At 48.2% G+C, this 23,637-nt stretch overlaps 1 protein-coding gene across 1 annotated transcript; it reads left to right on the top strand.

Moving 5' to 3' along the window:
- The first annotated feature begins 11,477 nt into the window (after nucleotides 1-11,477).
- On the top strand, nucleotides 11,478-18,496 carry MIS18A (MIS18 kinetochore protein A). Its single transcript, XM_055128255.1, has 5 exons — nucleotides 11,478-11,876; nucleotides 13,577-13,643; nucleotides 14,831-14,953; nucleotides 17,171-17,267; nucleotides 17,697-18,496. Exons 1-5 carry the CDS (start codon nucleotides 11,486-11,488, stop codon nucleotides 17,778-17,780), a joined length of 762 nt encoding a protein of 253 aa, XP_054984230.1. The 5' UTR covers nucleotides 11,478-11,485; the 3' UTR covers nucleotides 17,781-18,496.
- Nucleotides 18,497-23,637: the final 5,141 nt, after the last annotated feature.

Raw genomic sequence — 23,637 nt, 5'->3', positions numbered from 1 at the left:
ATGGACTGGAGCATCGTCGTGACTTTAGAATTCCGGGAAAGGGCCCCTGGCAGAAGACTCTCGGTCATATCTCCCCCTTTTACATAAGTCAGAACTAATGAATCCACGAAGGTCGGCTCAGAGATAACAGTGACATGTACATAGAACACCGAAGACCTTGGCCATCGGCATTGTTTTCTTTCCACTCTAATTTATAACCCCAAGCTTGAAGGCAAAGCCCTTCTTTGCAGGGTGTTTTCTTTTGCAGCAAATAATTTCCTGCCATAGCATGCACTGTCCTCACAGACTGGATTCAGGGGGAGGGGAAAGCTTTGGGTGACCAGGCCTTTGCTGAGCGGGGACCTGGGCGGGCCTGTGTGCTCGGGGTGTTTATATGATCCTCGGGGTTTTGGTTTTTTGGTTTTGGTTTTGAGGCCATGGTTGGTGGTGTTCAGGGGATACTTCCCGCTCTCTGCTCAGGGATCACTCTTGGTGGGGCTTGGGTGGGCCATATGGGGTGGCTGGGATTGAACCCTGGTCGGTCACATGCAAAGCAAATGCCCTGCCTGCTATATTATTGCTCTGATCCCAGAACTAGGGAATGTTTATTTATGTATTTATTGCAGTGCTAAGGATCTGACACAGGGCCTTACACAACCAAGACATATATCTCTGGCACCTAGAAATGCTTATTTTTTTTAAGATTAAAAACAAATCAAGGGGCCCAGATATGATCCGGAGCTGCGGCATGAGAAACAGACCCTCTGCTCCTAAAGACTTTGATCCTGAGGTCTCCTAACCCATTTTGGCACCCAGAGCGGCTTCTTGCAGCTATGCATTTTGACTATGAACTGAGCTAAAATATTAGAAACCCAAAACTCAGAGTCTTCACTCTCAGCAATGAAGAGAAATTATTAAATTATTAAATGATGCCTTTACAGCAGGCCTGATTGTTGGGGAAAATTTCCAAACAATAATAGTGAGTTCTGTATCGAAATATGGAATGTACTCAAAGTATAGAGAGTATAAAGGGAGGATCATTAGCTATTTAGGTGGGGGGGTGAGAGGGGGTGTATTGGGGTTCTTGGTGGTGGAACATGTGCACTGGTGAAGAGATGGGGGCATAATCAGTATATGACTGTGACTTAAATCTGAAAGCTTTGTAATTTTTTTCACGGTGATTCAATAAAATAAAAACTTTAAAAAATTTTTTAAAGAAATTAATTAAAAAACAAACAAACAAACAAAAAACAAATCAAGGGGCTGGAGTGATAGCACAGTGGGTAGGGCGTTTGCCTTGCATGTGACTGACCCGTGATTCCCAGCATCCCATAAAGAAAATTAGTAAAATTAAACTAATTTTTTTTAAAGTTAGGGCTAGAATTTGCCTTGCACATAGGCAACTGGGATTCAATACCCAAACATCAGTGATGCACAGGGGTCACTTCTGGCTCTGCACTCTGAAATTACTCCTGGCAGTGCTTCGGAGACCGTATGGGATGCTGGGGATCGAACCTGGGTTGGCCGCATGCAAGGCAAATGCCCTACCTGCTGTGCTATCGCTTTAGCCCTGCCTCTCTTCATTTTTCACAAAACTGAAATCTCTGTACTCCTTAAGCAAGTGACTCCCCGCTGTTTATCTCTCTCTCTCTCTCTCTCTCTCTCTCTCCTTGGTAACCTCTGCTCTGAGTCCGAAAGAAAGACGTGCAACAGCAAACTGTATTTGAAAACCAACCTACCTGCCAACCAGCCTCACTCTTTTGATTCCTAGTGGATTCTGGAGATGTCTCTGTGGCACGCGGAGAGAAGTCTCTCTCTTTGGCCTCAACACCCAATGCTGCCATGGATGTAGCTCTGATGCCTTTTCCACCCTTTTGATGGGTGTTTGTTTCCCTGCTCCCCCCAGCAAGAATTCTGTGTCCAAGGCTGCTACTAGCACATCTCGTTCTTCTCTGCCTTGCACGGACAGTATTCTTGTTTGTTTGGGTATGGGGTCAGAGCGACAGTACTCAGGGCTGACTCCTGGCTCTTTGCTCAGGGGTCACTCCTGAGGACATAGTGGATACTGGGGCTCGAACCTGGATCAGCTGCATGTAATGTATGTACCCTATGCACTGTTCTATCTCTCTTGTCCCTGAATTCTTTTCTGGTTATTCTCTACTTCATCATTCTGTGTTTTTGTGTTTTGCTTTTGGGGGCCACACCCAGTGATGCTCAGGAGCTACTCACGGCTCTGTGCTTGGAGGGGCTCAGAAATTTCCAGAAACTGGGTGGCTTATAGTAGTGATTCTGTCTCTGTGCTGGAAAGAAGTGTGGAATCAGGGTGTTGGCAGGGCCGGATTCCCCAAAAGGCTCTTGAGGACAATCTTTCCTTTCCAGTTTCTGCTTGTTCTTGGCAGTCTGTTGCTTTCTCTGGAAGCCCGTGGCATCCTGCCATGTTCGGTGGCAATCAGTAGCATTGCTTGCCCCATGCTGCCTCCCTTCCTGAGACAATCACCCTGTGTCTTCGTGGGCCTTCCAGACACCAGTCATTGGTTTGAGGACCCTCCTTTCTCCACCTGGTCTCACCTTCACCAATTGTTCCTGCAAGGCCCCTATTTCCAAAGCAGTCACAACTCTGAGGTCCCTGGTAGACATGACTTTGGGGAGACCCTGGGAAAGAGCCCTCTTTTCCTTACTTCCAAGAGGGCCGAAAGCCTGGCGTATCTGGAGCTGATCAGGGTCCTTGAGTCCATTGGGAGATTCAACTCTGATGTTTAGTTATCCGGAGCAATGGGTGTTATAAAAGGACCCTTTGGGCAGGAACTGTGGGTACCTAGAGGCTGGGAATAGAGGAACCCACATGGATTCACATGGATTCATGGTACTTATTTCATCACTTAGTTTCCAGCCCAGGTCAGAGTGCTTTAAGTTACTGTTTTCAGAGAAATAAAATACAAAACCCACTAATCAACAACCACGACAACCACATAAATTCTTCCAGTTAAAAAAGTCTTTAACTTCTCGCCTTTTCCCTAGTGTGCCTGTCCTCGAGAATAGTTTCTTGCTTCCTGCACATCTCTCTCTTGCTCCTAGATGCAGCAAAAGGCCGAGACCAGACCCCTACTCATCAGTTCTTTCCACCAAGGCTGGGGAACGGAGCCACTGATGAGGATGGGATGAGATTTTGAGTCATCAGTCCATTGAGCAAGAAGGAGCAGGAGGAAAAATTGAAATGCGCTTTGCAGCTTAGCTTTCTGCCATGTCCTTGACACTTGACTACTGAGAATAGCCTTGCCCTCTACTAAGTTGCGTGTGTACATGCCATGCTTGTGCGTGCATGCATGTGTGTGTGTGTGCGCACGTGTGCACGTGTGCTCTTCCTGATTCCCATTTGTCCCTCATGATTCCTGGATCATGAAGCCCACACAAACCTACTCTGTCCCCTGGATTCTACTTAGGTTCGGGAAGTTGGGGGGGCACAGCAGGAAACTAGACGGCGACCCGAGATTTTTATTTCTGGGCCACACCTGGCAAAGCTCAGGGGTTACTCCTGACTCTGTGCTCAGGAACTACTCCTGGTAGTATGCTGGGGGACCCTATGGGGTCCTGGGGATTGAACCTGGGTTGGAGGCGTGCAAGGCACCTTACCTGTTGTGCTGTCTCTCTAGCCCCAAGGTTGAAGACCTTCATCCTACCTCTGTCTCTGGCATGTTACCTCTGCTGGTTGTGTCCTGGAGCTTGAAGGGGCTCGGGGGTGCTCTTCATGAATTCTCACAGGATTCGGGGTGCTCTTCATGAACTCTTTGCTTGGGGGTTCTGGTGATCTCTTCCTATGGGTCAGGGGCTATTCACCTACATCCCTGCACCATTTCCCTGTGATTTCTTGGTTAGTAGATAAATAGAAAGAATTCCCCCCCCCATTCACATGATGGGGATCACAGTGCCGCCCCCCCCTTTGACAGTGACCAAGCTGCAGCCATCTCAGTTGCCAAGAGAACTCCCTGGATGAAATGTTAGTGCGGTCTGTCATATTACCCACACTGCAAACTCTACTGGTGGTTAAGAGCTCCCCGTTTCCCCATGTCCCCACATAGGATGATGGGTAGGTGGCTTTTGTCACCTCATGTCTGACAGCACATGGCTGGCTCTGGCACATATACTTGCTTTCTGCAATTTCCATCTCTAGGCTGAGTTGGGGGCTTCAAGGGACCAGGATAGTTTCCACTGGCCGTGTCATATGTTTTGCATCATCTGGCCTCCAGGATAAGAACCAACTCTCTCGGCCCCTTGCAGACCCCCTGTGCCCTGGCCTTCACCCCCATGACCCAGGAGCTGGCTGTTTCACTCCCTCCTGCCTCTCCGGGGCTCTTCTCTCACTTGGCTCTTTTCTCATCGCTGACAAAGCTTCATCCTTCTGATTCTCCTTCGGGGGTAGAACCACAGGTGCAAGGTAAACTCCACGCTAGGCAAGTTCAGAACTAGTGGGTAAGCTGTGTTTAGGGGTCACTCTTGGTAGGCTTGGGGGACCATAAGGGGTGCTGGAGATTGAACCCGGGTTGGCTGCATGCAAGGCAAGTACCCTACCCACGGTCTTGTTACGTTGGCTCATTGGTGGGGAAGACATGCAGGTTACCTTTTTGTTTGTTTTTTTGGGGTTCATACTTGACAAAGCTTTGTGGTTACGCCTGGCTCTGCACTCATGAATTACTCCTGGCAGTGCTCGGGTTTCTGTATGGGATTCCTGGGATCAAATCTGGGTTGGTCATGTACAAGGCAAATGCCTTACTCACTCCAGCCCCCTATGCAGGTCATCTTTGATGTGCTACCAAGACAATTCCATGGCCCTGATCTCCCACTGGCCACTGTGTCCCCAAAGGCAATGACCCACAGTCTCTGTTTGTGACTTCTCAGTATTCTCCAGGATGGACTGGGGCCAGGGGAAACCAATATCCACTTTCTGTGCAGGAGGAGGCCTGCCACTCTTTCTTCAGTCCCTACAGACTCTTCTTAGGAAGTCATTTCTGTCACTAAATTTTATATCTTCAATATTCTCCCAAGGAGGGAGGAAAGATGAAGTGCTGGAATGAAAGAATCACTCTGAAGATGCTTTTATTTGGGGTGGGGTTTGTCAGAGATTTGGGTCACATGTGGTAGGACTCTGGGACTACTCCTGGCTCCGTGCTCGGGATACCATACATTGGTGCTGATGAGCTGGGATCTTTGGCCTGCAAAATAAGGGTCATGACCTTTATATTAGCTCTCTGGTCCTGGAGAATCTTGCAGGGAAGGATGCTATCCATCTTACACACAGTTTGGTACCATTATTCCTTGGTATTTCCTGGGACTTGATTCGAGGACCCAGTGCTTTTTCCAGGGTACTTAAGTTCTTTACATAGAATGGCATAGTATTTGCATATCACCTATGCACATTCTCCCATAGGCTTCAGCTATCTCCAGATTATTTATGATGTTGATTCATGTAGATGGTCTATATTTTTTATTTTTTGATTTTTGGGTCACACCTGGAAATGCTCAGGAATTACTCCTGGTGGTGCTCAGGGGACTGTGTGTTCAAAAAGGCAGCAGGGCTCTATCTCTCCCACCGCCCATGTTCAGTAGTCTCACGTTGCTTCCCCCACCCCAGGGAGGCTGATGGAGATGGGCAGGCGAAGGAAGGAACGAGTGCCAGGCTGGCCGGTATCAATTGCAGTTTATTCCAATCTCCATTCCCCTTCTGCTTCTGTCTCTCCGCCCTGCTTCTCTCTCTCCCAAGCCCCTCAGGCCCTTACTTCTTTGGCCTTTTGTTCTGCTTCTGTGTCTTCTCCCCTCACTTCTCCTACAGTCTTAGTTTATATAGCAATCTCATAGGGTGGTAATATAAAGGTGGGTCAGAACATTAACAAGTCAATGAAGAGAGGTAAGACCACTGTCAAGGACAAAATCTCATCTAAAGAGATTACTCCAGATTACTAGGAGATCTGCTCAAGAGTGGGATCCAAACAAGGGTGTGTTGCTTTCTTCTTTCCTCAGCTAGTAATCCACTTAAATAGTTGTAGTAAAAATACCTCTAATAGTTCTAGCAATGCCATTCTGTATGAGCACAGTAAAAGATATAAACTTAAGGTTTGGTTCTTCCTAAGGACATTTCACTATACATTCCAGACCACACTCCTCAGGCCAGGTTAATCTTCCTAATCTCGTCGTTACCTTTGGATCATGACAGCATTTGTCCATGATCATGCCCTCAACTTAGAGTTGAGTATTGTGGCGCTTTGGCCTGGCCCATTTTAATGCCAGGGTAGCTCACAGCTTGCCCTGGGTCCTTTCAGTGCCTTGTTGGGACCCCGCTTTTGGGGTGCTAGGAACTAAGGGCAATTGAGTCGAGAAAGCAGATGCCTAGGAGTAAATATTATTGGAGTCAATCAACTCCCAAGTTGCAAAGTATAATATTAACTGTCTTCCTGTGTCCATACAGAAAGGACATTGCTTTAAGGTAAACTATGCAAAAGACACTAACTCACAATACAAGTTCAGAGTCCTTAGAAGGATCTGATCTTACAAACTAACAGAATCTGATCAAGGGAAAAGGTTGGGGAGGAGAGCTCAGAGAAGAGTTCACCGATAAACAGAGGAATGGGAGTGTCTCCAGAGAGTTTAAACTTAAGCTCCCTGTGGCAAGGGAGGAGGGACAAACCAATGTTATCCTAAAATGTTTTGAGCTATACTCCAACATATGGGATGCTGGGGATCAAAACCGGGTCGGCTGCATGCAAGGCAAATGACTTATACGTTGTATTATTGCTACGGCCCCAGCAGATGGTCTTTAAATACTTGTTATGCTGTTGTTAGGGTATAGTGACAAAGATATAGTCCATGCTCAGTAGAGAGGCACCCTGCAACTGTCTCAGGTCTAAAGATGTATTTATTTTTGACCTACGGTTGGTTGAATCTAAAGACACAGAGCCATGGAGATGGAGGGTGAGAGGAGATTCTTCTGAACTCATCTTGGGATCTCAGCCAAGAGCTCAATTTGGGATGCAGGGATGTAATTCAGTGGAAGACCAGTTGCTTTGTATGTGGGAGGCCCTGGGTTCCTTCTCCGGCACTGTCAGGAAAAAACCCACAATGCTTTATTTTATTATATATATGTGTATATATATTATTATTATTATTATTATATTATTATTAGGGTATCCCAAAGAGGAATCAAAAGAGCTATGCTAGGAATATCATGTCTCACTCAAGTGAGATAAGGAATCTGGAGTTCTGACCTCCATCGACGGTCAAAAATCAGGGATGCTGTCTCGTTTGCCAAGGCATCAAAACTCAGATGGGCCAGTCATCTAATGCGATTCAGAGATGACCGCTGGACTAGAGCTGCTACTGACTAGATTCCACGGGACGTCAGAAGACCTTGTGGCTGCCCACCAACTAGATGGTCAAATTTCTTTGTCAAATTCCTGAATGAACAATTTGAGGCTCTTCCTGTTCCTGGAGCAAGCAGATATCATTGGGCTACACTAGCACGTGACAGGGACAAATGGAGACGTTACTGGCACCCGCTCGAGCAAATCGAAGATCAACGGAACTACAAGTGATACAAGTGATATATATATATGTATATATATACATATATATACATACATATATATATATATATACATATATATATGCTTTTTGGGTTATACCCAGCGATGCTCAGGGGTTACTCCTGGCTCTGCACTCAGGAATTACTCCTGGTGGTGCTTGGGGGACCATACGGGATGCCGGGGATTGAACACAGGTTGCCCGCATGCAAAGCAAATGCCCTACCTGCTGCGCTATCGCTCCGGGCCCCAACGCTTGATTTTAATAGCCTATAACAGGCGGTCACATATGCTTTTCATTGCTAGTAAAAACAAAACAGTCCAGCATGACTCCCACAAAAGAGAGAATTTGTTGACCCACAGAACTGAGAGTCCAGGGAACAGGGCTGGTTTCTCTGGGATGCTGCCCTTTTCTGCTTGTTTCCCAGCTAGCAGCCTGAAGAGACCTGGGCCTGTGCTTTTCTGGCGATAGCTGGGGAAACAAAAAGAACTTCTCTCCCCTTAGCCAGGAAACTCTGGGGGAAGTTGAAGACTCAGATCAAGCCTTGTTCCTGTCACTTCCTGTCTCTGTGTGGGGTGTGTGCAGGGGACCCTGTCAGAATCAGGGCAGGCATTGTCTTTGTAGCTGGCATTACGGAAAGAGAAATGGATTATCCTGCTGGGGTTAGAACTCTGGGGACCCATTCCTGGAACAGGGGTGGGGAGAGGTGTCCTGATAACGGGGATTAGACTTAGCCTTATCCACATCTCCTAGGAGGGATGGAGGAAATGGTTGCAACCACTCCAAGTCCATCTCATTCAAGCCTCTCATGTTGCCGTTACACAAAATTGGATGTTGTGGCTATTTGAAGACATCATCTAAACATTTGTGTTTCTGGCAGACTTTAGTTTGCTATGGGGCTGACTTTACCATTAGGCACAGATGCCTGGAGTTCCCGATAATTAATATTTGGGGGAGGGAGGATCATGAAACATTTTAATTTCTTTTAAAGTTAGAATATAATTTTAGATAAAATGTTTTAATGTACTTATCTTTGTAATGATACACATCTAGATAATAAAAATAAGATTAAAAACAAAACTTTAAAATAAGCATAAAAAATAGCATGAGTAGGGGAAGAAGCGCCCCTAAGCAAAAGTGCCAGGGGTAGTGGAAAGTTCTTAGGCTAGTCCCATTCCCTCCAGGAACATCCCACCCAGAATTTAAGGATCTGGAAGTCTGAGAACTTTCCACAGAAGTCTGAGATAGCATCCCCTTAAAGAACTAAGGTGAGCTGAATCAAAATGGTTAGTGCCAGATATTACAAGTGGCAAAAGGGCTTGAAAACCAGCAGCCAATGAAGGTCACATTCCTCCAAAGCAGTGGTGTGTGTGTGTGTATGTGTGTGTGTGTTGGGGAGGTTCTGTGGGTTAAAGGAAAGCCGAGCCTCTCTGGTGTGTTTCCTGTTATGGACACGGTGCATGATGCATGAAAGTGTTTCCCCATGTTAGCATTAGATGCTGGAATCTCCCAATGACTCCAGTGAAGTACTGACCCCTTTAATCCAGGAAGAACCAGGCTCAGGAATGAAAGGGCTTTCCACGGTGTCTAGAGTTAGGACTCTGAAATCCGAATGGCTGAAAGGCACATGAGAAAATGTCTACATCACTAATCATCAGGGAGATGCAGATCAAAACAACAATGAGATATCATCTCACACCACAGAGACTGGCCCATATCCCAAAAAACAAAAGCAACCGGTGTTGGCATGGATGTGGGGAGAAAGGGACTCTCCTTCACTGCTGGTGGGAATGCCGACTGGTTCAGCCCTTCTGGAAAACAATATGGATGATTCTCAAAAAATTAGAAATTGAGCTTCCATTTGACCCAGCAATACCACTCGTGGGAATATATCCCGGAGAGGCAAAAAGGTATAGTAGAAATGACATCTGCATTTCTATGTTCACTGCAGCACTGTTTACAATAGCCAAAATCTGGAAAAAACCGGAGTGCCCAAAAACAGATGACTGGTTAAAGAAACTTTGGCACATCTACATAATGGAATACTAGGCAGCTGTTAGAAAAGATGAAGTCATGAAATTTGCCTATAAGTGGATCAACATGGAGAGTGTCATGTTGAGTGAAATGAGTCAGAAAGAAAGAGACAGACATAGAAAGATCGCACTCATATGTGGAATATAAAGTAGAAGAATGAGACACTAACACCCAAGAGTAGTAGAGACTAGAACCAGGAGGTCTGCCCCACAGCTTGGAAACTGGCCTCACATGCTGGGGGAAAAGGCAGCAGAGACAGAGAAGGGAAGACCAAGTAGAGAATGTTGGAAGGACTCATTTGGGTTGAAAGTCACGTACCAAAAGTGGACTATAGACCTCTATTGCAAACCACAACATCCAACAGGAGAGAGAACAAAAGGGAATGCCCTGCCGCAGAGGCAGGGTGGGGAGGTGGGGGTTGGGGTGGGGGTGGTGGGAAGGTTACTGGGATCATTGGTGGAGGAGAATGGGCACTGGTGGAGGGATGTAAACCAAATACAAACATGAAAGTTCTGAAGTTTGTAACTGTACCCTATGGTGACTCACTAATAAAAATTAAAAAATAGTTAGGACTCTGAGGTTTCTGATTCCAATGCCTCTGCTTTTTGGCTGGAGGTCTGATGCACTAAAATTTGAAGTACTTTTTATGTGAGTGATTTCTCTGCCAAGCGGACAGCGTAGGTGGGACCTAGGTCCTTGAAGTGTCCCTTCCTCACCAGATCTAAACTGCCGGGTCATCCCTGGTGCAATGGGGCCTTTCCCCCTCTAGTGCTCCCCACTGGCTTTCTGAAGAGGCTGAGGAAGTCTGTCTTGGTGCCAGGGGCGTCTGGCTCCCAGATTCAGACAGGGGACATGGCACACACAGCCTTGTTTTTTCCAGCCACACAGTGGCAGTCCACACCCCCTGTCCCCTTGCATTGCACTCCTGGAGGTCTCTGCAGGGTCTTGGTCAGGCACGTGAGAGCAGGAGGTTTTGCTCAACTCTTAAAATATGCACCGGATGGGGTGCTCCTGCGGATTAGCACCCAGGAGCCTGTGAGCAATGCGTGTTTTCAAGCCCACCTCGGCCTAGCAACTGGTTTTGTGCAAACGCATAAGTGGAACTTAGGAAGACAGCAGCTTTAGGGGCTTGAGCATCTTGTTTTCTTTTAAAACACTTTTCTTTTTAATGGGGGGGGGGCGGCGCTTGGAGGTGCTCAGGGGCTACTGAGTGCTCAGGGCACCAAGCAGTGCTGGGGATGGAACCCAGGACGTCCTGCATGCAAACGCGATCTGGCCACACCTGGGGTTGTTCATCTTGAGGAAGGAGGTGGCCAGAGAACACAGGAATGTATCCCCGCGCCGGAGTCTCTGGTGTTAGTAACTGCGATGAGGGCTGCTTTTTTTTTTTTTTTTTGCTTGATTGTTGAGTCACTCCTAGGCTTACTCCTACCTCTGCGCTCAGGACTTGCTCCTGGCGGTGCTCGGGGACCCTATGGGGTGCCAGGGATGGAACCCGGGTTGGCACCGTGCCCGCTGTACTATCTCTCCAGCCCCGCCCACCCCCAGGGGCTGTTTAATAAGCTTGGGGGGGTCTGTAAACTTTGTCAAGACGTCGCCCTTGCACCTCCACACCAGCCCGTAGGCTCATCTATGGGGTCCCTGACCTCCCTCCAGCGCCTCCGTTTCCCAGCGACGCCAACCGTGACGCAGGCGCAGCGACACCCAGCCCGGCCCAGTGTGACCGCGCGCAGGCGCGCTGAGCCCGCCCGGCTCAGGCTCCGCCCCTCGGCCGGGCCCGCCCCCCGCCCGCCGCCCCCGCGCTGGGACTGGCGCATGCGCAGGGGCAGGGCTTCCGGGTTGGCTTTTCCCCCTCCCCCGTCTCTGTTCCCGTGGTGCTCCGCGGCGCGGGCGCTTTGAGCCGATGGCCGCGACGGCCTGGGAGGCGAGCTCGGATCCGAGCTGCTCCCCGCCCGGCTGCGCGTGCGGCGACCGGGGCCGCTGGGCCGACTCCTCGCTGCTGGGCAAGCGGCTCTCGGAGGACTCGGGCCGCCACCAGCTGCTGCAGAAGTGGGCGAGCATGTGGAGCAGCGTGAGCCGCGACTCCTCGGACGGGGGCGACGGCGAGAGGCCGCGGCGGCGGGAGGCGGCGGCCGCGCCCGCGGAGACGACGGCGGCGGCGGCGGCGGCGGCGGAGGAGGAGGAGGAGGCGGAGAGGCCGCTGGTGTTCCTGTGCGGCGGCTGCCGGCGGCCGCTGGGCGACTCGCTGAGCTGGGTGGCGAGCCAGGAGGACAGTAACTGCATCCTGTTGCGCAGTCAGTGGCCGCGGCGGGGCTGCGGGGGGCGCCCCCCGCCCTGATGGGCCTCTGGAGGGGCCGGGAGACGTGGGAGCCGAGAGACCCCGGCCCCCGTCCCCCTCAGACCCGGCCCTCAGAGACCCACCCCCCTCAGACCCGGCCCTCAGAGACCCCCCCATCCCCTCAGACCCAGCCCTCAGAGACCCCCCATCCCCTCAGACCCGGCCCTCAGAGACCCCCCATCCCCTCAGACCCAGCCCTCAGAGACCCCCCATCCCCTCAGACTCGGCCCTCAGAGACCCCCCACCCCCTCAGACCTGGCCCTCAGACCCCTCCCACCCCCTCAGACCCGGCCCTCAGAGACCCCCCGCCCCCTCAGACCCGGCCCTCAGAGACCCCCCCATCCCCTCAAACTCTGGCCTCAGAGACTCCCCCCCCCTCAGACTCGGCCCTCAGAGACCCCCTACCTCCCTCAGACCCGGCCCTCAGAGAACCCCTCAGACCCGGCCTCAGAGACCCCCCCACCCCCCTCAGACTCTCCCCTCTCCCACAGACTCGGCCCTGAGACCCTCCAGCTCTGGAGGGAGGGAGGGGCGCGGCCTCCCACGGGGAGGCTTGTCCGCACCCAGCTGAAGGGAGACCTGACTGTCCCCTGACATCTGCAGTGGACTCGCTAGCTTAATTCATGTTTATTCTTTCATGTACATATATATATATTATTATTTTTTGTTTTATTTTGGTCGGTTTTGGGGGCAGTGCTCAGGGCTGACTTCCGGCTCTGAGCGCTCCTTGGCGGGGCTCAGGGGAACCCAGGTGGGCATTGTCCCAAGGCAAGCAGCGTCCTCCCAGCTGTGCGTCCTCTCTGCTCCCACGTTGCCATCCTTGTTTTGTGTTTGTGTTTGGTTGGAGGGGTTCTGCTCCCTGTTCGGTGCTCCAGTCACTCCCCAGCAGCGTTCACTGGAGTGGGTGGGAGGTGTGGTGCTGGGCGTGGGACCGGAGCTCCTGCATGCAAAGCCTGTGCTGCAGCCCCCCTGCCTTTAAACATTTAAATATCTCCGACCTTTAAACATTAAAATACATATTTTCATTTAAAAGTAATACTACTGGGGGACTGGAGCAATAGCACAGCGGGGAGGGCATTTGCCTTGCACGCAGCCGACCCAGGTTCGATTCCCAGCAACCCATATGGTCCCCTGAGCACCGCCAGGGGTAATTCCTGAGTGCAGAGCCAGGAGTAACCCCTGTGCATCACAGGTGTGACCCAAAAAAAAGAAAACAAACAAACAAAAGTAATATTACAAATTAAAAAATGAAAAGGGAAACTTTGCTGTGAAAGAGCCACCTCCTTGTAGGGGAAGGGAGGCTGGAATTCATGAGGCCGGAGTTTCAGTTTGTAATGCTGGCTTTGATTTTGTCACCTTTTCCCTTTTGTTTTATTGGAGGCCTATGCCAGGCGGTGCTCAGGGCGTGCTCCTGGCTGGGTGCTCAGGGATCACTCCTAGCTTTGGGGAACCCTATGGGGTGCCTGGAATCAAACTGGGGTCAGCTGCCTGCTAAGCAAGCATCCAACCTGCTGTACTATTGCTCTGATCCTAGGGTTCTTTTTTTTTTTTTTTTCTGCTTTTTTAAGTTCTAAAATGTGGAGCGAGAAGCTCTCCACGTGCCTGCATGCGTATCATTACAAACCATGCTAATGAGGCTCTGTAACTTCTTTTTAGGTGTTTCCACTAATGTATCTGTGAACAAGGAACAGATATTATCCAAACGTAAAAATGAAAATGGCTGGTGAGTAGGTCCATGTGCCTGAGAAACTGTTTATATTTCAAACACTGTCACTATCACTGTCATCCTGTTGCTCATCGATTTGTTCGAGTGGGCACCGGTAACGTCTCTCATTGTGAGACTTATTTGTTACTGTTTCTGGCATATCCGATACGCCACGGGTAGCTTGCCAGACTCTGCTCTGTGGGCGCGATACTCGGTAGCTTTCTGGGCTCTCCAAGAGGGGCGGAGGAATCGAACACCGGTCGGCTGAGTGAAAGGCGAATGCCCTACTGCTGTGCTATCGCTCCAAGCCCATTTCAAACAAAACCTTTTTAAAAGGTCACTACTTGGAAGATTACCCGGGATACAGTTTTTTCCCCGTGGTGATCAATAAAGGGTCAGTCACAGTACCAGACTCATTCCTGAGGGACAGATGTCTCCTTTAGATAATGGGACAGAGAAGTGTCAGAGTTTCTGAAGGCACATTCTGGTACTCCTTTGGGGGCAGGGTCTTTGGAGTTGATACAGAAATTCATAAAAAAATAGATGAAAAATGTTTTTATCCTAAAACCTCAGCCAAACGGTGAGCTAGACTGATGCCCATTTTTCACCTGCTGGTGCCTAGAGAAATGCTGACAGGACTCACACGTGTCAATGTGGAGTCTGTGGACAATGACTTGTTTCACGGGTATAGAAATGCCAGCATGGTGACGCCTGCAGCCTCAGCCTTAGAGTGCCGCCATTCGTGCTCAGCACGCTACCTGGGAAGCTCAGCTTCCAGACCTGCAGAGGTAACTTTAGATGCTGTGCAGGCAAATTAGTCAGATTTAGTTTTGTGTGTATTAAAAATGCTTATTTTCATTTACAGTAGTGTTAGAGTGTGCTGTGTTTAAATCTGTGTATTTCTAGACACATTTATTTTTAGTTTTGGGGGTCACACCTGGCTCTGCACAGGGATTACTCCTGAAGGGCCTCTGGGGAGCCATGCGGAGTGCCAGGGATCCAACCTGGGTCAGCTACGTGCAAGGCAAGCGCCATACTACTGTACTATCTCTCTGGACGCCTAGAGATTTTTTTTATCCTGGATTTAGGGTCATAGCTGGCAGTGCTTGGAGAATGCCCTTGGGGTGCACAGGAAACCATGTGGTGCCAGGCTCTAACCCAGGCCTCTTGCACAGTACTTAAAGAGATGCCATTTCTCGCTGCAGCATTCTGGAGGCTCTGTACTGCACGGGGTGCTCCCTCAGCCTTGGCTTCGTCTACAGATACACACCCAAAGCCCTGGATTACAAGAGGGACTTGTTCTGCCTCAGTGTTGAAGCCATCGAAAGGTAAGTTGCACTCAGTCAGCGACAAACTTGTAACTGAGTTCTCTGCAAGCTGTGTGCAGAGACTGTGGGAAAACATCAGAGCAGACTCAGCCCTGTTCATATTAAAATATGGTTCAGAGCCATCATTTCTGACCATCAAGCTAGCAAAGTTTTATCTGACTTACTTGGTATTATCTGAATTAGTATAGTCAAAAACACTGAGAAAAAATTTCAGATCTGAATATGTTGGGGCTAGAGAGATAGTACAGGGGTTAAGGTGTTGGCTCTCATACTGCTAACCCCAGTTGGAATCCCTGGCACTATATATGGACCCTGGAGTACCACCAGGGTCACTCCTGAGCACAGCCAGGAGTAGCTTACAGGGCATTCTACCCTCCCTACCCCCATGATGAAGTATGATGCATTAGTTGAGGAAAACTCGGGGCTGAGTACCGCCTGACATACAGAGGCTCTGGACTCCAACCTGGTACCACATGGTCCTAAGCCTAACCCTGGAGCAGCCCCTGAGAACCACTGGCTTTCTGACTAACTTTTGTGGGGCTGCTAACAAACCCATTAAAGAATTTTTAGTTATCTTAGTGGTCTTCTAGCTCTTCAGGCATTTTCAATGGAAATGCAAATTAGTGTGTTTTCACATATCCTGGAAAAGCTAGGATCCTCAAAACTTTAAAGATACTCAAGAAACATTGGGCAGAAAGCAGAACGATTTAATGAAGAAGAAAGTCTATGCTTTCATTACTAGAGGTATTTTACTTCTGATGAATTTCTTATGTTTTCTCATATATAAAAGTCATCCCGTTGTTAATTGATTTGCTCAAGCAGGCACCAATAATGTCTCCATTGTGAGACTTGTTGCTGTTTTTTGGCATATCGAATATGCCATGGGTAGCTTGCCAGGCTCTGCTGTGCAGGCGAGATACTCTCGATAGCTTGCCGGGCTCTCCGCAAGGGGCGGAGGAATCAAACCCAGGTTGGCAGAGGCAAGGCAAATGCCCTACCCGCTGTGCTATCACTCCAGCCCAAAATAGCCCTTAGACCAAAGAGTTTCATAAGAAGTGTACTATTCAATGCCATAAAGATTGCAGGTCTGTGTGGAGCAAGAACAGATTGGTTTTGGTTTTGTTACATGAGTAGAATCTCCAGCCCAAACACTTCCTGAATCTCATGAGCTCTTCACCAGATTGGTGAGAGTCACGTGAGGGTGTGTGGAAAGCATGGGATGGCAGGCTTGCTGAACTGGTGGAAAAGTGTATGAGCCCGAGAGATAGTGCAGGGGTTAGGCATGTAGCTGATCCCGGTTCAATCCTGGCACTCCGTAGGCGCCCCCGAGTCCCACCAGGAATGATCCTTGCACCCCATAAGGGCCCCCAACTCCTGCCAGAAGTGATCCTTGAGTAAAGCCAGGACTAAGCTCTGAGCACCACCTCCTGGCCCCAACAAAATAAGAGAAAGCAAGTGCTAGCTCTCCAGCTTCCTACCTGTTCCTTTATTACCAATTCTGGGCCTCTTTTCCTCCTGTTGCCAGCCCAGTTTTTCAGCTCTTGACTATTTTCTAAGCTACAGCATCTCATAACAGACCCTGTTGGTTGAACCGAACAGTACTTGAACCTGGATATCAAGAGTCAATTATACAAATTATTAATTTACTAAAAACTGTGTTTAAAAGTACAAAGGTTCAGGACTGGAGTTATAGTACGGTGGATAGGGTGCTGGCCTTGCACGCGCCCTATTTGGGTTCAATCCTCTGCATCCTATATGGCCCCCCAAGCACTGCCAGGAGTAATTCCTGAGAGCAGAGTCAGGTGTAACCCTGGCTTACTCCATCGCTTAGTGTGACCCAAAAACCAAAACCAAACAAACAAACAAAAAACATACACAGGTTCCTGAAAAGTGAGAGACACCAGAGAAGCAGTGGATTCTTCAGAGTCCCTAAACAGACTTGAACAATGAATGTTGATGTCTGCCATCCAGCTCACTGGAGAACAAGTTTATTCCCATTATTGAATGACCTGTAACCATGGGAAATGTGAGGAGTTCTGAATAAAGATTTTATGGAGTAAACTTAAGTAGGTTGCTGTTAACAAAAGTAGTTTTTTTTCTTTCTGGGTTTGATGCTAATATACAATGTAAGATTCTTAAGGGCTTTAACAGTCTTAACTAAGATAAATGTATCTGCTTTCTTATCGTACTTTGACTTTGTACTATACTATTCTTCAGTTATATTTTAGGCTCCTCTGAAAAGCAAATTGTGTCAGAAGATAAAGAGCTTTTTAATCTTGAAAGCAGAGTTGAAATAGAGAAATCTCTTAAAGAGGTAACTTTGTTCTATACTTTTCTTCTCTTTGAAAGAACCACTAACCCTTAACTGGCTTTCGGAAGAGGTGGGTGGCTTTATTGCTTTTGCTGGCAGTGTGGGTGTTTGGAAACCAAGATATTATTTCAGCTTAAATTGTCTCAAAAAAGTAATAGTGGAGACATTTTACCCCCAAATCGAAACTATATTCCATCCAGGCTTGTGCCTTCTCATTGCTAGAGAGGCAAGATAGTGAAGAATGTGTAGAAGTGCTGAAGATGAGAGGTTGTGAACTACTATTTCTAGAAGTACTGCAACTAAAGATTAGATCATACCTCTAAATAATTTCTTTAAGTGCTAATGTCTAATGAGTACTATTCAGAAATTGTTATCAATGATGTTTATTTCAGTGTTACTGACTCGTCTTTAAAACTGTTTTCAATTCACCAGATGGAGGATGTTTTGAAAGCATTAGAGATGAAGCTGTGGGAGGTTGAATCGAAGTTGTCCTTCAGCAGCTGCTGCAAGAGCTGAGCTTTGTTCCATCTAAGAGTCCCTGCGGTGAAAAAGTTCTTGTCATTTCATGTCACGGAGAATTAACTTTCAAAGACTGTGTTCCCTGTAGTCTCTTGTACTGAACCAATTAGACTTTGGTGTGACTGCTGTATTTGACAGACATGAAGTGGAAGGGGTTTCATTGTGATAAGAAATGAATTTCACCTTTACTACTTTGGGTGATATTTAGTATTGACTAGTAAGAAAATCTTAGACATTATGGGATTGGAGCGACAGTACAGTGGGTAGGATGCTTGCTTTCCTTGCACACAGCTGACTCAGATTCAACCTCTGGCACCCTGTATGTTCCCTCGCGCACTGCCAGGAGTAATTCCTGAGTGCAGAGCCAGGAGTAAGGCATGAACATCACTGGGTGTGGTCCAAAAATTGGAAAAGAAAAGAAAATCTTAGTTTTCCACTCACTGTTTGGAATCATGCTCAAAGTTCTCTGGAAAAAGTGGCTAGTTGAATTCTGTGAGACTATTTGAAAACCTGCAAAAACAGAAGATTGTGTATATACTGCAGGATTCCCATTTGATCCTGTTTATTTGCTACTCTATTCCAAAACAAGTCTGAACAGATATGACCAAAGAGAGTCGTTATCTAGGAGGGCAAAATTCTGGGAGAGTGGTTTTCTCTATGACTTAAGCATTTGTTATTTTTATAGTTATGAACAGAATAAAGATGAAAAGTTGCTTTTGGAGTTTTTTTTTTTTTTTTTTTTTACAAAAGCAAATAATGATTCTTAAGTGAGTATAAGAAATGCTTTTATGGTGACTGTCACATGCTGACCAGCGTAGGCCTGCTCGGGAAGGAGAAGATGACCACAAATGCCCCCAGATCCTTTGATCCTTTGGGTACAGATGAGGTCCTGTAGTGCTTGTTCTGTTAGTAAATTGCCTGCTTCCCAGTGAGGAGTTTCCTAGTTACTTATGAAAACACTGAGTTATATGGCAGCTGGCCTTGACGGGGCACGCACGGTTACCGAGTTCTTTTTGATGGATTGCAGAGGGCTTCTAATAAGGGGCAGTTCGAGGGTCCAAGCAAGGAGTCTCCACAACTCCTGCCGGTAGAGCACAGGCACAAGACACGTGTCTGTCTGCCCCAGGAAGCTGGGTGGCATCCAGCATCTGTCCCCCAACTCCACCCTGCTTTGATGGCACCTCACCTTGCATAAATGTTCATGCAGACTAAAGGGGAGAATACTTTAGCTGTAAAAGGAAGACTGGGTAAGCAGGAGCAGAGTACCCCAACTACGGTCTTCAGGATTGTTCCAGAAGAGGTAGCAGTTTGACTCCCCAACTCACCCATGACCCCCTGCTTCTACCGGGCCTAGTTTCTAGCAGCAAGGAAAGTCAGTTGCCCAGAAACAGCTTCGCGGCTCCACGGTGCCCTCTAGTGGCACCTCCGATGAGCACTCCCAGTGCAAACTGGCCTTCCCCAGTGTGGTATTTCCGCTTCCTAGGCCTAGAGTGAAGCCAGTCACCACAGGAGGTGTCGCTGACTTTGGGCATGTCGGGTCGGAATACTGAACCTTTGTTCCGTCCTCCGGAAATGAGGGTATAGTATTCTGCTTTCCACATCACAGGGAAACTAGTGCGATAGCACTTTAAATATAGTAAAAGCTTCACCCAAAATAGATGAAGATCCAGCCTTGTTTAACTAAAAATTGATCTGATTCAGTCTTGCAATTTACACATGAGTCTGTGACTGTAATAGTCACTATTTTTTCTTTTAAAAATAAGACTGATTAATTTTTCCCCAAACATTTATAAATTTTGTGAACACTAGAGAGTTTGGAAGATAGATGAATGTTACAAAGAAGACAAATTGATACCATCTCAAAATGAAAAAGATTGTTCACTTTGGGGGATATAGCCATGTAACTGTAAATTGAGAACCAACACTGCTTTTCATAAATTTCTGCATCATTAAATTTTTTAAAATAGCCTGATTTTTAATGACTTCCTGGGATAAAACACCTATTTTAAAACCTGTTTAAATGTGAACATATGGTATGAATGCACACTTCTTAGTAACAACACCTGAACTTGTCAGAGAAGAGAGAAGACGTGAACAAGGTTTATGTTTTTGGTTTGGGGGCCACACCTGGCAGTGATCAGGGCTTCTGGCTCTAAGCTCGGGGGTCCCTCTGAGCTTTGCTCTTGGATTGGGATGCTGGGGATTGAAGTCAGATCAGCTGCATTCAGATCAGCATCTTTCCACTGTACTATCTCTGTTCCCCATGAAAGAAATCTTAACTATGTCGCCTCTATCTTTTCCAGTATGCACAGGAGTTGAAATTAATTTTTTTGGGAGTTGTGTGTTCTGGTTGTCAAGTATTGGCTTCAAATTGGCCTTAGGAATATTTTTCATCACAAATCAAGTGTTCCAAACATAAGGCCTCCCCACCTCCCCCACCCCACCCTAGAGCTGGTTCTCAAACCTTATAGAACAAGTCTCTATCTTATATGACTAAGAGAAGGGAAAATGACTTCTGTATGCAAGACCCTAAAAGACTCCAGTCTTAATATCTTTCTTATTGTCTCTCAAACGAAAAGCTGCATAAGATTAGTGATTACAGCCGTTTTCTTCATTTCTGGGGAATAAGCAAAATACCTGACAGCAAGTGACTTAAAGTTTATAGGTCTTAAATTGACACATACCATTTTTCTTCCTGACTCGGAGAAAGTTGGGCCGTTGCTTGCCTTTGCAAAAAGCAGAGGAAGTTCTTTTGAACTACAGAAGATAATTATTTGGTCTCAGACATTTTGGAAATTGAGGATTAATTTTATTGACTAAGAACTGAAATTCATCTGGGGGCAGGAGTGATTGTACCGTGGGTAAGGTGCTTGCCTTGTACATGGCCAACCTGCCCTGCTTTGTGGCTTTCTGGCAATCTTCTTGCCTACAAAACCAGCCTGTTTTCTCTCGAGGTCTAACATATCCCGGGAGCTTGTATGCTGAAGGCTATGAACACTTGAAAAGCGATGAGACCAACCCCTTGCCCCCCATATCCATCTGCTCTGCACAATTACGGGGGTAAGCTGAAGGGGGAAAAAAATCCCAGCTGAGAAACAATTTCTTTTTTCTTTTTGGGTCACACCCAGCCGATGCTCAGGGGCTACTCCTGGCTCTGCACTCAGAAATTACTCCTGACAGTGCTTGGTGGACCATATGGGATGCCAGGGATTGAATTCAGGTTGGTCCTGTGCAAGGTAAATGCCCTACCCGCTGTGCTATCATTCTGGCTCGAAACAAAAATTTTCTTCCAAGGCATTCTAAACCACTTTTCATATCTTAGAGTTGACATGAAAGATGAAAAAGAAGGCAACCTCTTCTCCCCAGTGCTAGGGTGGTGTTGAGTTAGACTGTAGGGTTCACTGTGTAAACAGGAATTGAAGGGAAAATTACCAAATTGAGCTCATTTCCATGTATAATTACCCACCTGTGATCATTCTCCTTCCTCCTCCCACCTCCAGTTAAAAATACTTTGTATCAGAATTTATTTTTCCCCCCAGCTAAATTCAATGAGTTCTTGGAATTGGTGTGTAAAGCATTTTAAAAAATATGCGCCCCCCCCATCCCTGTTCCCAAAAAGGAAATCAGGGCTGAATTTCAGTGGGGTTAGGTACCTCGTGCCTGTGAATGAGGGGAGAACCAGAAGACACATCAGAAACCACCATCCAGGGTCCCCGAGACCCCGGGCTGCTTCCACCCAGACAAGCCGGCCAGAACCTGGAGACCCGCAGGCCATGCTGAGACCACCTGGAACTGTGGTTTCCTTTGATGAAAGCCCCTTCAGGGCCCAGGAAGTGGGCTTTGCCTTTCCAGGCCTCTCCATCCTGGTGCTTTGGTGCTTCCTCTGTGCTCAGGGCTCACTCCTGGCCGTATGTGGTGCTGGGGATCGAACCCGGGTCGGCTGCATGCTAGGCAAGCAGCTTACCCCAGGTCCTAGCTCTCTGGCTCCCACTTTGAATTTGAATCACCATAAAACATGGTTTTTTTTTTTTTTTGGGCTTTTTGGGTCAAACCTGGAGATGCACAGGAGTTACTCCTGGCTTTGTACTCAGGAATCACTCCTAGTGGTGCTCAAGAGATGTTGGGGATCAAACCCAGGTCGGCCGTGTGTAAGGCAAATGCCTTACCCGCTGTACTCCAGCCCCACAAGCTGGTTCCTTGGGCTGGAAGAAGGCTCAGTGAGCTGGAGCAGAGCTTTTGCATGTAGGAGATTGGGTTCCATCCCCAAGACCATGTGAGACGAAGAGCACTAAGCCAGGAGTAGTGCTCTACCCCTTAGCACTTCTGGGGATGGCCCCCAAAGAGTGATTCTGGGACCTTAGCGATAGTACAGCAGGTAGGGTGTTAGCCTTGTATGTGGCCAACCCGGGTTCGATCCCCAGCACCCCATGTGTTACCCGGAGCCCAGCCAGGAGCAAGCCTTGAGTGCAGAGTCAGGAGTCAGTCCTCAGCACTGCTGGGTGTGGCCCCCAAATGAACAAACACAAAAGGTGATTCCTTATTGTCGGGACTGGGAGGTGAGCCATACCCTCTGGGGATACTTTTATTTTGGGGCGGGGGTGGGAAGATTCTGTTGAAGCAGCCCTGTTTCCACCGCAAATCAACTTTCCTTGGACTGGGAGCTCCTTAGTTTTTCAATTTTTGTTTTTTGGAAGGTGAGTGATGGGGTTGGTATTTTGGGCCGTACCCTTCAGTGCTCAGGGTTTACTTGTGGCTCTGTGCTCAGGGATCACTCCTAGCAGGCTTCGGGGACCATATGGGGATGCAGGGATCGAACTCTAGTGAACCGCGTGAAAAGCAAGTGAGGGGCCCCTTAGGTCCTCTCTGGACCTGCTTGCAGCCAGAACCTGAGTTCAGGAGGACCGGTAGGTGGTCCCCGTGTGTGCTCACATTGACTTCGGAGGCTCTGGGGTCGGACCCCCACCACCACTCCCACCTCTGGACGTTTATCTATTTGTCCACGAATGTGCACCATCTAGTAGCAGGTCATTTTTCTCAGGGCTCCCGCTGAGCCCCTAGCAAATAAATGTTGATTAGCACGATTCCTCCCCAGCTCCGTTGGAGCGTTTCCTGCATCTGGCCACCAAGGGGCGCCACGCACCACACAAACATCGACCACGTTCAGCCCGGTGGAGCAGCAACAGGAAACTGGAGTTTGGTCCCGGCCCCTCTCATCACCCTGGATTCAGACAATGCCCTGCGGTGCTGCCCACCCCTGCCAGCAGCCTGGGTGCTTCCTGAGACCGGCTCCCCGCTGCGCTTCCACGAGCATTTCCCCAACGAGTTTTAACCCCAGCGCCGGGAAGGGAGTTAACGGTATTTTCTCTCCCGTCCTTCTGGACTTGGCTGTGACTCAGGTTCATCCCAGGTCCCCTCCCCAGGCTTCCTGAGCCCTGAATGCGTGATTTCTGCTCCGCCGTGGGGAGGGCCAAGCCGTGGGGAGGGCCAAGTCAGGGGTGTCAGCCCTGCCTGAATAAGCATCTCCTGCTTAATAAATTTGGTTTACGACGCTTCCCGGAGCCCTCACCTCTCCAAATGCCACTTTCTCCTCTGGAAAAATGAAAAACTGCCACGTTTTCTGGGGAACAAGGCATCCAAAATACACAGATGAGAAGGGTTTTTTTTTTTATTGATTGATTGATTGGGTTTTGGGGCCACACCCGGCTGTGCTCAGAGCTTTTACTCCTGGCTCTGCATTCAGGGATCACTCCTGGAGGGTTTGGGGGACCATTTGGGGTGCCTGGTGTCATGCAAGGCAAATGCCCTGCCAGTGCACTATCGCTCTGGACCCCCAGATTAAAGCTCTTTTTTGCAA

Source organism: Sorex araneus, chromosome 2 (assembly GCF_027595985.1).
Source record: "Sorex araneus isolate mSorAra2 chromosome 2, mSorAra2.pri, whole genome shotgun sequence".
Classification (NCBI taxonomy): domain Eukaryota; kingdom Metazoa; phylum Chordata; class Mammalia; order Eulipotyphla; family Soricidae; genus Sorex; species Sorex araneus.
The sequence above is the reverse complement of the archived record's forward strand: the minus strand, read 5'-3'. Positions and strand labels throughout refer to the sequence as shown.

Coding starts and splice junctions, on each gene's coding strand:
- MIS18A (XM_055128255.1), top strand. CDS start 11,486: ATGGCCGCGACGGCCTGGGAGGCGAGCTCGGATCCGAGCTGCTCCCCG. Junction 13,644..14,830: donor CGTAAAAATGAAAATGGCTG/GTGAGTAGGTCC, acceptor TTCTCGCTGCAG/CATTCTGGAGGCTCTGTACT. Junction 14,954..17,170: donor AGTGTTGAAGCCATCGAAAG/GTAAGTTGCACT, acceptor ACTATTCTTCAG/TTATATTTTAGGCTCCTCTG.